This window comes from Zonotrichia leucophrys, chromosome 4 (assembly GCF_028769735.1).
Source record: "Zonotrichia leucophrys gambelii isolate GWCS_2022_RI chromosome 4, RI_Zleu_2.0, whole genome shotgun sequence".
Lineage (NCBI taxonomy): Eukaryota > Metazoa > Chordata > Aves > Passeriformes > Passerellidae > Zonotrichia > Zonotrichia leucophrys.
In genome coordinates this window covers 48,301,182-48,316,655 of record NC_088173.1, presented here as the reverse complement: position 1 = coordinate 48,316,655, position 15,474 = coordinate 48,301,182, and the positions used below count along the sequence as shown (strand labels likewise).

Genomic DNA, 15,474 nt, shown 5'->3' with positions numbered 1-15,474 from the left:
CTTCTCATTGCTTGCAGACAGTGGAAACAACAATCCTTGCACTGCTGATGGTTTCACTGGCTGGTTCAGGAACTGATGGAGTTGGTGTATCCAACATCCCATAAGGTCCATTTATTCCAACCTTAATTATGTCTTAGGACAGTGATCTGTAACTGAGCACTTTGCAAGTCTTGAACTTTGTCTAAAAATTCTCCCATGTGCTTGCTGAAGAATTTTCAGGTTTGTCTTTATTTATTCTGTTAACAAATAACCATACAAACCCTTCAAAGCGTTACCCTGCCTAAACCCAGATTTTTGTCATGCTCAAAACACTGGATTCTGAACAGCTTTTTAAAATGGAAGATTCAAGCAGGCTCTTGTTGCTGTTGGAGAGCAGATCATGTTTTCCTATGTGTGTCTGTGTTTTAGAAGGGATTGGGATTTGTGGGGCAGATAAAGCACTGGGATGGATGGAATTGGTATTCATGGCAGCCTCTGCTTCAGGCACTGCTGAGGTGACAAATGACACTCCCTGGGAGAGGACACTGCAGAGTGGCCGAGGATCTGACAAATCCCACAGCTACACCAGGCTTCATCTGTCACCTCAGGAGTTTTCTTCTCTGCTGCCCTCAGCTCTGTGCTTTTGGGATTTCAGGTAAACAACCCTTCACCTGGCACACAGGTTGTGTCAAAGGAAGCTTAAACCCAAGCTGGGAGCACCTGTTAAGAAACATTCACCTTTAACCATCAATTAAAAGCCAGGAGAAGGATTTGCCTTCCATCTGTAAGCCAGCCTGCAAGGCCAGAGTTTCATTATTGCTGATTTTTAGGGTAAAAGGAATAAATAACCAAATCTTTTGTACTATTCCATACACAGGAACAGTACCTCTTCCTAGAGGAAATAAAACCTCACAAACTCTTGCTGTGTTGTCAAACAGAATTTTGTCAGAAACTCAAAACCTTTAAAAGGTTTAACTGCAAAAACAGTAAAATCAGACTGATTCTGCAGGAAGAAAAAAAAAAAAAAGTTAGAAAATAGCTCAGCACTGAGAAATTTAAAGTGCAACAGCATCCATAGCAGAGTGCCAAACTGATTTTATATGCTGTGTCCAACTCAGAATAATAGAAAATTTAAGCCTTAGTCAAGGAAAAGTAGATCTAGCTCAATAAAAAGATACAAAAAAGCACAAGCATGTGAGATAATTCTGTAGTCCTTACTGGAAATTCAAAATGTTCAGATCAAGTAACAACATGGGGGTTTTTTTTCTGCTTAAACCAAGGAGGTTTGAAAATACATCTACTGCCAAAATGAAGCATTTTTGGGAAGTGGTGTACAAAATGAGGTAGAAGTGTCAAAACAAATGATGACTAAAACTAATTTAACATCCAGTCTAGCCTAAGAAAACAAGTAATATATTAAACTGGAAATGTATTTTGTTTCTGAAGATGAGACATTCTTCCATCAAGACCCTCATGTTGCTTAAACAAAATTTACCACAGCATCAACGTGCCTGTCATTTTACCCAGCAGTGAATTCTGACCAAGAGATTGACACAAATGTTCTAAGGTTGAACGCCTCCATCAAATTTTTATAATTGCACTGAAGTTTGGATGGATCTGATGTTATGCTAAATTATGTGTGTCAACTTTTTATAAATATGAAAGCTACAGTGTGCTTTAAAGCACTTTTTTTAGGTTGTCAGCTTTAGATCACTAGTGACTTTGTATGTAGGATGGATGAGGTTAATTTAAATCCACTAGACATTAAGTCTATGCAATATTCTGCTGCCATGGGACAAGTTTTGTATCCTTCAGAGTTACCATTATGGTGCTTCAAAGCAAAACTCACCCTGTACTCATCCTGTTGTTCAGCAAATCCTCAAAATTAAATTTTAAACATTGTCCTCCTAAAGCAATTTTGAAACTCCAGCAGCAGAACTACATGTAATTTCACTGGGATTAAGCTTCACTGAATTCCTAAAAGCAAGGGAAAGGAGAAGACTGCACTTGGGCTAGTAAGTCAGAGCAGATAGAAAACTACTCTCCTTTCAAAAGTTACCTTTCTTGCAGCAGTAGGAAATTAGACACAAGCAGGAGGAGCAGCTAATGCTCCAGCTGCACTGAGTGAAGAGCAGAGAAACTCAGAGCCAACAACTTGCAGCTATGGCTCAGTACAGCAGAAGCTGTAACACATACATGTATTTTCATGTGCAAGCCTGGGGACAAACACTTATCTGATTGTCTCAAGGGATGTTGGGCAAGCTGCCTTTTCTTGTTCCACAGCTACACAAGCTGGGTGCCATGATGAGCTGCAACAGCTGGGCAATAGCTACAAGTGAAAGGCATACTGTAAATGTACTGTAAAACCTTTTACAGTGAGACTTGCCTAAAAGAAAAAAATTCCCTAGCCAAGCATCCAGATATAGAACTGGTGTTTAATTACTCCCAGCCTGTGTCCTATGGTTAAAGGGAGCTTTTATTTATCCTGTTGGTTCCCACTGCTCCATCTAAAGCACATATTTCTGGGGTTAGTTCCAGCAGCATGCCCAGCATTTCAGCACAGTTAGATGATCAGCAGACACTCAACCCAAGCCTGGACACTGCTCAGCTTATAAGGACGTGACTCAAACAGAAGCCAGTGCTTGCTGCATTCACACCCCCAGGAGTGTCCAGCCTGCAAACACTTCTATGGAGAAACAGCTCAGTTTCTGTTACTTCCTCCAGGCCAAAACAGTTCTGTTTCAAGGCTGGAGCTGCAAGAAACAGAGTTCACCCCACCTTCTAGGACATGTGAGCTACACACGATTCCACAGAGCAGTTTTTGTTTATTTGTTTCATTTACATCAATATGAATCTCTTTCAAATAGGAATAAAAAAGTAGCCATCCCTGCAATTTCAGAGTTTACAGTTCAACAGAATGTGTATATATATATATATATATATATATATATATAAACTGTTACTGTAGACTTAGCACAGGTGAAATCTGCAACCAGAGGTACAAACACAAGCCATGAGGCTGCTGCTCTTGTCCTGTTAATGCCATGGGACATATTCCTTACACTCTATGTTGCACTTAGTTACTACAATGCTTTATTTTTATCACTCTTTCCCCACCACCATAAATTCACTGGCACAGGTTTAGTCTCTTAAATACAGCTTTTTAGTCTCTTAAATACAGCTGGGTAAGTCTTTGAGATTCCTCAACAGCTGGGACTTGAAAGGGAAAATAACTCCACCAGGACAAAGAGCAGTAGCTGCTTCATCTATCCAAGACTTGTCCCCCTTTTTATTGCACCACATTCCAGCTTCCACACAGAGTCTGACAGCACAGGTGGTATTGTACATGCTTTATTAAAATGGTACTCATATTTACAATATCTGCAGAACCAATCCCTCCCAAGTCTTGCATTCAGACAGACAGACACACACACAGACACACGCGCAACGCCCCTTCACTCTACGGGGGTGTGAAGGCTATGCTCCCAAAAGTTAGGCAGCTTCTGGAAGAGGAGGAAGGGAGACTTTTTTTTTTTTTGTGTGTTTGTAATTCCTTAAAAAGAAGCATGGGAGTATGCATTTGGCCATCACAATGCTAATTGAAGTATATGTATATTAACATATGGCAGTAACACTGAGTGCTCCTCTTTTACATTCTATACACAGAATGACAAGGTTTTCCAGTCAACACAACATTCCAATTCAGTCTCACTGCTGCTTGTAGTGACTATGAAACCGCAATTTGGGGGCTGTCCCTTAAAACAATTCAAGTCTATGGAAGCTAAATAAGGCACAATTAATATTTGATTTGATTTAGAGGATGGGAAAAAAGGGGAGAGGCAGGTTTCAGATAATAGTTGTTGTAGAAGAAACTTTTTTTTTACCCAATCCTTTTGAGAAAAGGATGAATTTAATCCCCATCCTAATCTACGTGGACTTCTCTTAGAGAACTGAAGGATTCTGCTGGGCTTCTGACACCCACACACAAAACAAAACTGGAAATTCACATTTTAACACCAGCCTCAGTAGTCTCACCTACTGATGCTGATGTGGATGAGTACATCTTTCTTTTAATGCTGAAGGAGAAGACACACACAAAACAAGATTCAAACCTTCCTCTGAGCTTGAAGATTCATCTTTTAGAGAGCTTGTAAGGTACACTAGTTGAAGGCTTCAGCTTACTGATAAAAAGGAATAGCATTTTTACCTTTAAATCCCTGGCCCCTCTTCACTAACGAAGCCTAACCAGACATTACAAATAAACTGCAACAAAAAATTTGGCAGCACAAAGAATGTCTAGTATTCAAATCTTCATTTGTGAGTATATTATTTTCCTTGTACAAAACCTGTTGAATGTTTTTTCGCAGCAGATGAACTGTACCCAAAGATGCAGGACATTCTGTGATGGGGAATAAGAGGTTGCAGTTCCGAAGGCCCCTGACTTTGGTTGTTTACAAAGTTCATTCCTGTTTAGTGTGATCCTTGGTATCTTCCTCATCTGTGTATTCTGATGGTTCTTCCCCTGGTTTTAGGAGTCTACCTACGTAGTCATATTTTTCTGAAAGAGATTTATGATTCCATTACAATTAAATACAGCTGCATTTGCTTGCTAGCCCATACTACTTCAAAATCAATTTTCTCCTACATACTACAGTTCTAAATCTCAATCACTGAAACTGATGGTAATTTAGCAGCAAGCTCAGCCTCCTAAAGCAATCTTTCTACCATTATTTTCTCTAGCTGTGAGTACTTTGTTTCCATTCTCTTCCAGCTGATCAGGCAAGATTTATCACCCAAGGGCTAAAAACCAATGCTCTCCAATCCTTCAGCCTGTTTTGATTTCAATTAGTGTGAAAAATTATTCCCCCTCCCTCCAGAGGCATAATTCCTTATTTGTCAGAAATTATTTCAAGACAAACTCATTCAACTCTTTATGTTAAAACAACTCTTAGTCCCAATGATAATTCCATGGCAACCAAAGCCAACAACCTCGAGCAGGAGTTCCACCAGCAGAGCAGATGAGATTTGGGAGTGAAATTCTGTGCCAAAGAACTAACAGAACAGGTTTTTTTGTATAAAAATAAAAGTTTATAAAAGCTGTAGTGATATATAGTGAAATCCTCTGTGGAAGAAAGCACAGCTAAGAGTTGAAATCAATGATCCTTGGGGGTCCCTTCCAACTCAGCATATTCTGTGATAATATTACTGTCAACACCTCTTTAAAAGCTTCCCCAAGCCCAAATCAATCATTTTTATTAAAAGCATTTCCTTAAGCTGATAATTTCAGAATTTACCTTTAAATTGCATTTCCCACTCTCTTACACTTTCCATCTGTACAGCATTTAAGTCCGATAGGTCATCATATTCATCTCTGAGTGCATCTTTATCTAGACAGAAAGTTGCTAGTCCCCTGGAGGCATCTCTGCCAGCAAATATTCCATATGGACCCTCTGAAAACAAAAAGACAAAATTGATACCTTCATGTCTTTGCCAATGGTGACCAAAGCTCAGTTCTTTATGTAGTCTGCCAAAGCCATACATGAAATTTCTGCAGTTTCAATGCCATGGCTGTTTGACATTCAACAGCACTGCAATTCAATCTTTAATATCACTAGGAGATAAAGTCTGCTGAGAGAAGCAGAACCAGGAAAATAGCTTTGAAGGGGTATCTGGAAAAATCCCTGTCAGTTGATGCAAGCCAGTTGATGCAAATTCCAAAGGGACCAGAGGCTGGAATTCAAAAGAAATACACTTCTATTAAGCAACACATTGAATATTTACAAGTCAGATAAGAACAGAAGCAAACTGCATAGACATCTTAATTAGAAATCCATTATTATAAATAAATAGAACTTAAGAGGGCTAATTAATGATTTCACTTCACTTACAGAATCACAACAACTTTCTACATATTTTGTGACATTTCTTACTTCTGAGGAAGTACTCACTTATTTTGGGCAGCAGATCCCCTATACCCTTAGGGTGTAAAGCTCTTGAAACCAGTACAAATGGTCAAATTAGGAATATAAAGCAACTGCTTCTTCTGTGCTTTCTGACCAATGCAAAGCAGCACAAATATCCCAATAAAATTCTGAGCAATGACTGTGAAATAAACATTATTACTGAGAGAAATGGATGGTTTGTAAACCAACAATTTGCAGGGTAGGATCAGTAACTGGCTGTCCCAAATTTTAATCAACTCAAAGAACTTTAGGCATATCGTTATCTTAGATCTTCTTGACCTAAAACCAAATACCTTAAATTCAGATCAATTAAAAAAACAAAACCAATACAAAAAAACTCAAAAATCATAACAACACACTTTAACATTTTCTGCATTAACTGCAGCAGCAGGCTTGCTGCAGAGTGGTAAAAGGCCAGAACCCTTCTCTGGCTTACCTCCCAACAGTAGCCACCAGCCTGAAGAACAGGCAGCAGCCAGGGGCAAGAATGAACAGCAGCAAGTGGCACCACACTGTCCCTCACCCCTGCACTGCCTGTTGGAGCAGCTCAGAGCTCCTCTGCAGCAGGAGGAGCCACGGGGAATCATTCCAAAGGGCTGGTTCTGCCCACGTGCTCCCACACCTATCTGCTGCTGCTGGGCCAGCTCCTGAAGCAGGGCAGCTCAGCACCATGTGGAGCAGGAGAAATGATGTCCTTGATGTCCTCACCACAACTGCTGCTGTCTCTCCACCCCAGAGTGTTGGCACTGTGAGCTGCTCGCAGTCAAACCTGAGAACAGAAGGTGCCAAAGACAATTCTCTCCTCTCTCTGCAAATAAACCAACTGGTTTCATTCAAAGCACCATTTCACCAGAAGCAGGAATTAGAGAATGAACTGTCAGCTGCAAGTCTGCACTGTACCAGTCTGACCACAGTGATGAACAGCATCTCTGTGCTCATCCTTTCAGGCATTCAGCTCAAGAACAGCACCCATGAGATCCATCAGGGATCAGGACTACAGGGACACAAAGCCAAGAGGGCTCCCTTTCCTATCTGCATCCTGAATTAGCTATTTATTTGAAAAGCAGGATTTAGAGACTGAAATCAATCCTATGGCAATGCACCCTGCATGCCTGGTCACCTCCAGAGGACAGGCTGAGAGGCAGCAATGACCAGCATCTGCAACACAACACAGAGTTTCTGCAAACAAAAAGTTCTGCTTCAAGCAAAACCCAATGATTGCTCACTCAAGTGATCTGATTTTTGTATAAACAGCTCTTACAGACATCACAATTAGTAACTCCTTAAAAGCAATTAGAAATTGTTACATTCTGACCCCACTAACAGTATTCTGTCCCCATTTTTTCCTTTCTCTGAAGTGTTTCAAGCAAATGTCCATGAATCCTACTATTTGCACAAGGTGTTTTCCAAACTCTGGTTAATCAGAGAGTAGCACCCTGCTGCCCTTCCATTCTACCCTGTATTTAGTGGTTTATGGAGTTTCACAGAACCTGCTGAGATGCCACCTCTTGGTCCACCAGCTTGATTCCAATGACTTCTATTAAAAAGAGAATGATATTTATCTGTATCAAGCACTGAACATTCCTAAATCTCAATAACACACTTAATTGAAAGCATGAAAACTTTTAGAATACATGAGCTTGCATTAAAATTAATGGATGCAAAATTTCTGCAAGCATCTTGTAATCTCAGATGCCAGACCAATGATTTTTTTCTTTCCTAAAACTGAATTTGAACTTTAAGATTGCAGAATGATTTTTCCAGAAGTATTCAGAAGTCACAGAGGACTCATCAAGCCACGTCCAAGCACTCAGTGGAATGCTAACTTGTAAAAACCAACCTTTGGACTCAGCAGACAGCATTTGAAATTCCAGCTCTGCAAATGGAACTTAGAAATGTGTTCTATTCTTTAATCCTATACTAAAAGGTAAATATTGAATTGTGATTATTAGTAAATGGTACAAGCTTGGCTTCACTTTGGTTCCTAAAGCAGAAGTTCAGCAATCCCAGTATGAGCAAGATCTACTTCAAGATTTAAAGCTTCCATTGAGGTGCTTCTACACAGAGTTTACCTACAAATATTAATATATTAATACAAAACATACAGCTCTGGGGTTCTGCTCTGCTAGTCTATTACTCCCTTTTATATAAAAAACTGGTGCAACAGCCTGAAAAAGCCATTTTGCACATCAGATTTCACTGCACTTGGGGAAGTGTCCAGGAAGGTGCCAGCACACAAAATCCCAGGGAGAAACTATCTTTCAGGAACACGCTAGAGGTGGAGACATCAGTGCAATCCCAGACACACTCCCACAGAGCTCTTTCATGGCCTGATGCAATTTACTCTGCAGGCCCTACCCACAGTGCTCCCTGCCTTTCCTTTCCTTTTGTCTGCCCACCTATTTAGCCTGGCTGCTGCTGTAAATAATTGATTGCAGCATGACACGACAGACAGGCTGAAGAGAGGCAGGAACAGTGGCTTGGAGCACAGGTATGGAAACCAAAGCAAGTTCCTGAGACATATCACAACATTTCAGTGGGGTTTGTCTTGCTGTATTCCCAAATTAGCCATTTCACAGTCAAATATATCTTTAAAAAATTCTCCTCCCACTCCTATTTGGGATAGTACAACAACAAGAGTCAGGGCACTGTAAAAACCAATTAAAACATGTCTGCTACAGGTTACTTGGGTATACGGAGGCACAAGTCTTCCCTAAAGGAAAGCTGCTCCTTGAAGAATGCTTTTATTCCCATCATGGCTTTCACATTTCAAGAGCTCTGTTCCAGAGCCTGTGTTTATTTTAGCCCTGAGAGCAGTTATCAAGCCCACAGATTTGCCTGCCTATCTGCACATCTGTACCTCCACGTCCATACTCTGCATTTCCCCTGGATAAAGTCCTCATCTACCTTACAACTCCACCTTGGATAAAGTACACCCTTCTCTCAGCCACAACACATGCAAAACCTTGCTACCCACCACCTGCACAGCTTCACTTCCTTTCAGAATCCAGTTAAGAATTTAGCAGCCTGGATGAATTTGGCATCCTGCTCAGCCTGACACTTGTCTCCATTCACAATAAACCTTGAGATTTGGTAAAGTCAAAGTCTCTTCAGACCACAAAAATACAATCTCCAAAAAGATTTCTGCATCCCCTAGCATTGGTTTGATTCTCTAATGAAAATATAATTTCTCTTTGCAGACAAGGAAAAGATCTATTCAACTTAAAGCAACATATGAAAAATTTTGAACCACAAAGTTTTTATTTGGAAGTACTGCTTCTAGTCACTTCCTCCAAAACAGGGTGAACTGGATCTTGGAACAACACCTATTTCAATTTTCAGCCAGTTTGGCCAATAGCTCCCCCAGCAAAAGCTATGCTGGATCCAACTTCAGAGCAGATTCCTGGCTGCCAAGAGGCTCCCTGAGCATTCCAGTTTGGGAGCAGCTCTGTGGAACATCCCAGACTATTGCTCCAACAGCAGCAACGTTGCACACTGACCTTTGGATGGCTCCAAGGGGCAGCACAGGGAATACACCACAGACAGCCACATGTGGACTTTACAGCTAATGAAGTGAGAGCTGAGCTCAGAATTGTGCTCCTTTTCACAAGGCCCATGTGATCTCTCCAAAGAAGGCACACAGGTTAACAGCAAAGTTCAGTTTTAAAGCAGCAGCTTTGGTTTCTTCATCTAGTCAAAAAGCACTTTGAAGCAGTCACCAAATGTGCATCTGTGGGTCCATACAGCCACTGGAAATAAACCCCAGTTTTGTTTCAAGTTTAGGTACTCATGGATAACATTCATTAATCTGCAGACAAGAATAAGGACTAATCTCCCTTTAATGTGAGCAAGGGCAAAGGGAGACAGGCTATAAAATTATTAACAACTCCATTATTCTATCACTTTGCTTACTTTCTCCGCTCCACACTGAAGTGAAACATTCACTGGCTGTTTCAAATTTTGTATCTGAATCCTGACACGTGTTTGCTCAGTGTTGCATCTTTCATGAGAGAATGAAAAAGCTGCAAGTTACACTAAGCCATTTGGAGATGTAGCTTGAAAGCAGAAGGTTTCTAATAACATTTATCACTGGGAATTCAAGGTGACATAATTTTAACTTTACTGCTCCAGATTCACATGAAAGGGAAGATGTGGGTCAATTTTAAGTTACAGCCTGCATGGAAAGTATGTGTCCTCAGGAGACCAATCCACATGCTCAAAGGGAACTCTGCAGATGTGAAATGTAGATCTAAGAAGGGAATTGCCCAGAATAGGGGTCTAAACCTGACTCCTCAGGCACCACAAGGCCAGAGAGTCTCACTCTCGCTTTTGCTTACTTGCTTTTTAACTCTGTGAAAAAAAAGTGCAAGAATCAATGACCCAATTTCAACTAAAGGGGCAGACAACAAGCACTGGTAAGAGAGCCCACAGGCCAGCAGTCAGGAGCTTTTTAGAAGATAGCTGCTTTCTTAAGGATGACCTAGGTTCCACATCTTGGTTTAGTGAGAAATGCTCTGACCACCACTTTATTTCCTAATAAGCAAAGCTGGCCAGGTTTTTTTCATTCTGTGTACTGGACTTAACATCTACATGTGACAATTCATATTAACTAACAGTTCATGTGATGTCACTATCACATTTCATATTATCCTGCTTGGAGCACACCTGCTTGATCAGGCCCCTCAAATGTCAGGTGACTCAATGATCTCAGAGGTTCTTTCCAGCCTAATCAATTCTGTGACTGGAACATGACTGGTTTCAATAGGAACTAGGAATTTGTACACAGCTCTGATGAAACATGCAGTTGTTCAAGTTTTAGGGGATATACTGACGTTGTGAAAAAGGGGAAAAAAATTAAAAACCAAAAAGAGAGAGCTGACAGACACACAGGGCAGAAACAGAGGAGACAGAGTGCTGATCCTCCTGCACAAAACCACTTCACTGCTCTCCATGAGCATGGCCTGGAGGCTCAGAACAACCTCCACTCTGGTAGCAGAGGCACCATTCCCTTTAACCAGAAGTATGAAACAATCTCTCACCAATATGTGTGCATACACCTTTTAGTTTTACTGCTTCTGGCTGGAACTCCACTCCTCTGTCCAGAAATGCTGAATCCCAGGGCAAGAGACACTTCCACTACATAGACAAAGTGGTGACAAACATGAGAACCACTGAGAAGACCTCTCACACTTCACAGAAAACATTTCTTTGCCCCAGTCTTATCCTCTGTACTTATCTGTAACCCCTCAGCCTGTTGTGTTCTCAAGATAAGGCCACCCTTAACAGTATTCTCCAAATACAACATCTGGAGAGTCCCTCCTGCAACATTTCACTCTAAGCATACCCTTGGAAAGGATGCATGGAAAAGCACCATGCCATGTGCTCAACAGAGACACAGGGAAATTTATGGCACTCAATTCCAAAGAAAGTCTAACAGCATCAGATTATTTTTATACAAATCATCAGAAAAAATGATGGCTGTTTATTACAATGAAATAAAGGCAGATTTCTCTTCCTGGAAAATGAAATGTGATGGAATATTTTTTGTGGAAGGAACTACTACTATCTAATCTATTCTTCTTGGAAAATCAGATCTTCATGACATGGTGAAAGACAAGTGGGATGAGAGAGGAGTTGACAGTGACAACAAACTGCAGTGAAAGAAAGTCAGGAAATTGATTTTTTTAAGATCATGAAACATTAAGAAACAGAAGTGACGTGAACAGTTGCATACTCAGGGTTGCACACAATCTTGCTTTGTCATGCTCAAAGATGTGTATTTTTCATAAATACACAAAGTATTTACCAAGCTAATCAAAACCTGTTTGTGGCATTACCTTGGCATGCAAATTTAACTGCTAAATATTAAGATTTGCTGACATAAAGTACACTAACTCTTAGAATGCTCTTCTACTGACAGATACACAACCAGAAACCTTGATGCAAGTACACAAAGTTCAATGTTACTACAAATGAAAAGTAAAAAACTGTCTCTCATTGTGAGCTATAAAACCAACATAGCACACTCAGAAGGTATTAATGACTAGACCCTAAGTCATGAGATGTGATTACAGATGGGAAATCACCCCAACAGAGGTTCTCTAACAGTCTGCTTATGTGATATTTTTAATAGTGTACCACTAATTGTTTACTTTATCTCTTTTGGAGTTTGTGGGTGATAAATGGAAAGGCAATGAATTAGATTTAATAATCAGTCACAGCATTCTATGTCATTTACTCATCTGGACACTAGCAGAGGTGGAATTGGATACACCTAAGTGAAGTATTTGCAGGACAGAGCAGCATTTTGGAAAAGAACTTAGCAAATAAAGTTTTAAATTCAGAGTCCAATGTAAGCAAAGTGCTTGTTGGAGGCACAGACTGTTATATGTACAGTGTAGCCTTTCTTTACTCTTAGCTAAAATACATTAAGAGATACCAGAGACTAACAGGATACCAATGAGATAAACTACAGAAGGCTCAAAGAAGACAGCATGATAAAAACAAAAAAAATAAAAACTGGGAAACATTTGGACTAAATGTTTGAAAAAATGAAGTTTTCAGTCATGGCTGTTTGAAAGGAGGGCTTCAACAGTCTATCATTATTTAAAAATACCTTTACTGTGTGTATGTAAAGGGCTCTTCAATGAAATGGACCAAAGTATAACAGGATTTGCTGGATGGAAACTTAAAGTCAGGAGAACTCTGAATAAAACCAAAAGTTTGGTGGCAGCTTTAATGGAATCTCAATTGTTGGACAAAAATCTGGACTAGGTGACAGTTTTTTGCATTTTAAACTTTCTGCTGTAAGTAGAACCAAAAGGAACACCTTGGCATCCAAACTACACTGGAGGAGGAAAAGCTGACATTACTGTGAAGAGATGAGCAGCCACTTGAGGCAGCCACTTTATGTGACATTAACCCAGCCCTCCAAGCTGAGGCACTCTCTCTGCACATCAGCACCTCACAATCTGCTAAAGGCTCCCAGCCACAGCCTGAAACATCAGCACATGCACCATCCCAAGACAGATCTGAAAACCATGTCACTCCTGTTAGAAAAAGCCAATCTTTCACTACAGGGACAAAAAATAAAAAAAAGCCTTTGTCCCTCTTGATGAAAAGCTAGAAGCACTGCTCCTAAGGAAAACCAGCTGCTCCCAGTTATCAGAAAGCAGACTGATGTCCTAGAACATGAAGTTTTAGCTTCCTCACAATGAGAGGCCTCCAAAGGTTGACAGTGTGAACCACTGATGGTATCTGGAGAGGAGAGCCCAACATTTAACTCTGATACACAAAAGGGAGGAAGTCAACGTTTAGATCAGGGCTCAGTATTTTATTTCACAGAGCACTCTGGCAGCTCACTGGTGTTTGAAGTTTCATGCAGCATGTGTATTATTGTATTACTGTATATGTGTAAATGTGTATTACCTGCACCTCATGTCAGCACACAGGTCTCAGTTTAACAACCCCTAAATACGAGAGACAAAAGAACTAGCCTGATTAAGTGGCAGGCAAGCTGCAGCTCACCAGGCTGCATTTTCTCAGCTTTACTGGTCAATAAACAACATAAAGCACGGCATGGTACTTGGGATTCCACTGTGAACTTTTACAGTACCCAGCCAAAAAAGCATTTCAACTCAATTACAGCAGGTTCACTTTCTGCAGCTGGTATCACCAACTCTGAGCATGAAGTAGTTACAAAATTCTAGCCCAGTTCAACCACAGAACTGCTTGTCCCTTCCCTGCCAAGAACCAAAGGCTTGTAACATGCGAGCTTTGTATTTTTCTTTTTGGAACCTCAATTATTAAATAATAATAAATAATTACTAAACTTGAACTATTTCCTGGGGGAGTGGGAAATATCCTCTCTCCCCTTCACCCCTCTCCCAAGGAAGACTGCCACGGTTATTATGAAAACTCCTGCACAGTTTGATTAGAGCAAGTTTTCCAAACCACCATTGTTTAAAGAAGAAAATTATCAGCATTCATACGCCTCATTTCCTTTGGCATCAGTCGTGAACACAGTGCTCACCAGTAAGTTTACCCACCTCATCATTAAGAATGCTGCTTATCACGAGAAAGTGTGCTGCAGTTTCACAGAGTACAGGGTGAATACAAAACCAGAACATTTCTCTGAAGCCTGCTTTTGTGAACCTTCGAAATACACATTTCCTCTCCGAAGAGGAGTGCTGGCTGGCTGTCTGTTTACGAGATTGGCTTCATTTCTGCACTCTTCCCAACAGCAGCAGCACCGCACTAGTGCCAGAGCTCTCCTTGCCTATCTTTATCCCGACTAAAAGTCCCACTCAATATGGCATTTACACCCAAATAAATAACCAGCGGGTTGCCTTCCTCTCCTGAGCCGCAAGCGCTAGAACGAAGAAAGCACTGCTCAGCTGCACTTGGGAAACCTACTAGAAGAGACAGAAGGGGGAAAAAAAAAAAGAAAAAAAATAGAATTAACCATGGCACATCCAAATGGAGGCATCTGGGCAAAGGACGGCTGCCTGAGGAGAACCCATTCCCGCTGAGCATCATCCCCGGTGGAACAGCGCCGGTGGGTCCCCGGCCGGGGCTCCCCCCATCCCCCCGCCGTCTCACCGGGCCCGTAGAACTTGCTGCCTTTGGTCACGTCGAAGACTTTGCCGTTAACAGCCAGGAGGATGCGGGGATTGCGAGCGCCGTCGAACTCGCGCAGCTGCTCCAGGGAGAAATCCCGGCGCTTCATGCGCGGCAGCGCGGCGGCCTCGCCCTGCCGGGCCGCGCCCCCCGGCCCGCTCCGCGCTCCCCAGCGCAGGTACAGCCGGTAGGCGGCCAGCAGCGCCAGGGCCAGCAGCCCCAGGCCGAGCAGCAGCATCTCGCCGCCCGCCAGGGCCGCGCCGCCCGCCGGGCCCTCCTCAGTCCTGAGCCGCTCCTGCCCATCGTCCGCCATCGCTGCCCGGACAGCGCGCGCCCGCCCGCCCGGGACACGCCCGGCCGCGGCCGCGCCCCCTGCCCACCGCCCCTCCCGCATCCCATTGGCCGCTGCCCCGAGCCGGCCCCGCCCCCGCCCGCCTCGCGCCCCCCGCCGGCGAATCCGGACGCGGGCACGCCCCGCGCCCGGCCCAACGGCGCGCGCGCGCCGCTCGCGCGAGAGGCGCCGCGGCCACCCCCAGCGCGCATGCGTCCGCCCCCCAACTTCCCCCCCGCCATTCGCCTTTCCCCCCCCCATCGCCCCCGCGCGCCCAGCTGGCGTTGGCGGGAGCGGCGCGCGCGGGGTGGGGGGTCGCTCGCGCCGTCGCCTCACGGCTGAGGGCGGGAAAAGCGCCGGGAGCCGCGGCGGGGTCTGAGGGCGCCGCGATAGCCGCGGACGCCCGTCCCCGCCACCGGCGAGAGGCTCGAAGGCCGGCCGGCGCGGCGTTGGGCCACCGCGGTGCTGCCACGTCGTGTGGGGCCCGCCGGGCAGCTGGCGAGTGAGCGACACGTCTGCCCGCGCAGGGCTGTGAGGTGGCGGCGCTGCCCGCTCCGGTGGTACAGGGCCGGGTTGTGAGGC

At 43.2% G+C, this 15,474-nt stretch overlaps 1 protein-coding gene across 1 annotated transcript; it reads right to left on the bottom strand.

Moving 5' to 3' along the window:
- Positions 1–3,314: 3,314 nt before the first annotated feature.
- Positions 3,315–14,911, bottom strand: PGRMC2 (progesterone receptor membrane component 2). The gene is made up of 3 exons (XM_064711573.1): positions 14,544–14,911; positions 5,274–5,429; positions 3,315–4,537 (listed from the first exon to the last, which is right to left on the bottom strand). The coding sequence occupies exons 1-3, from the start codon at positions 14,872–14,874 to the stop codon at positions 4,440–4,442; spliced, it is 585 nt and encodes a 194-aa protein (XP_064567643.1). The 5' UTR covers positions 14,875–14,911; the 3' UTR covers positions 3,315–4,439.
- Positions 14,912–15,474: the final 563 nt, after the last annotated feature.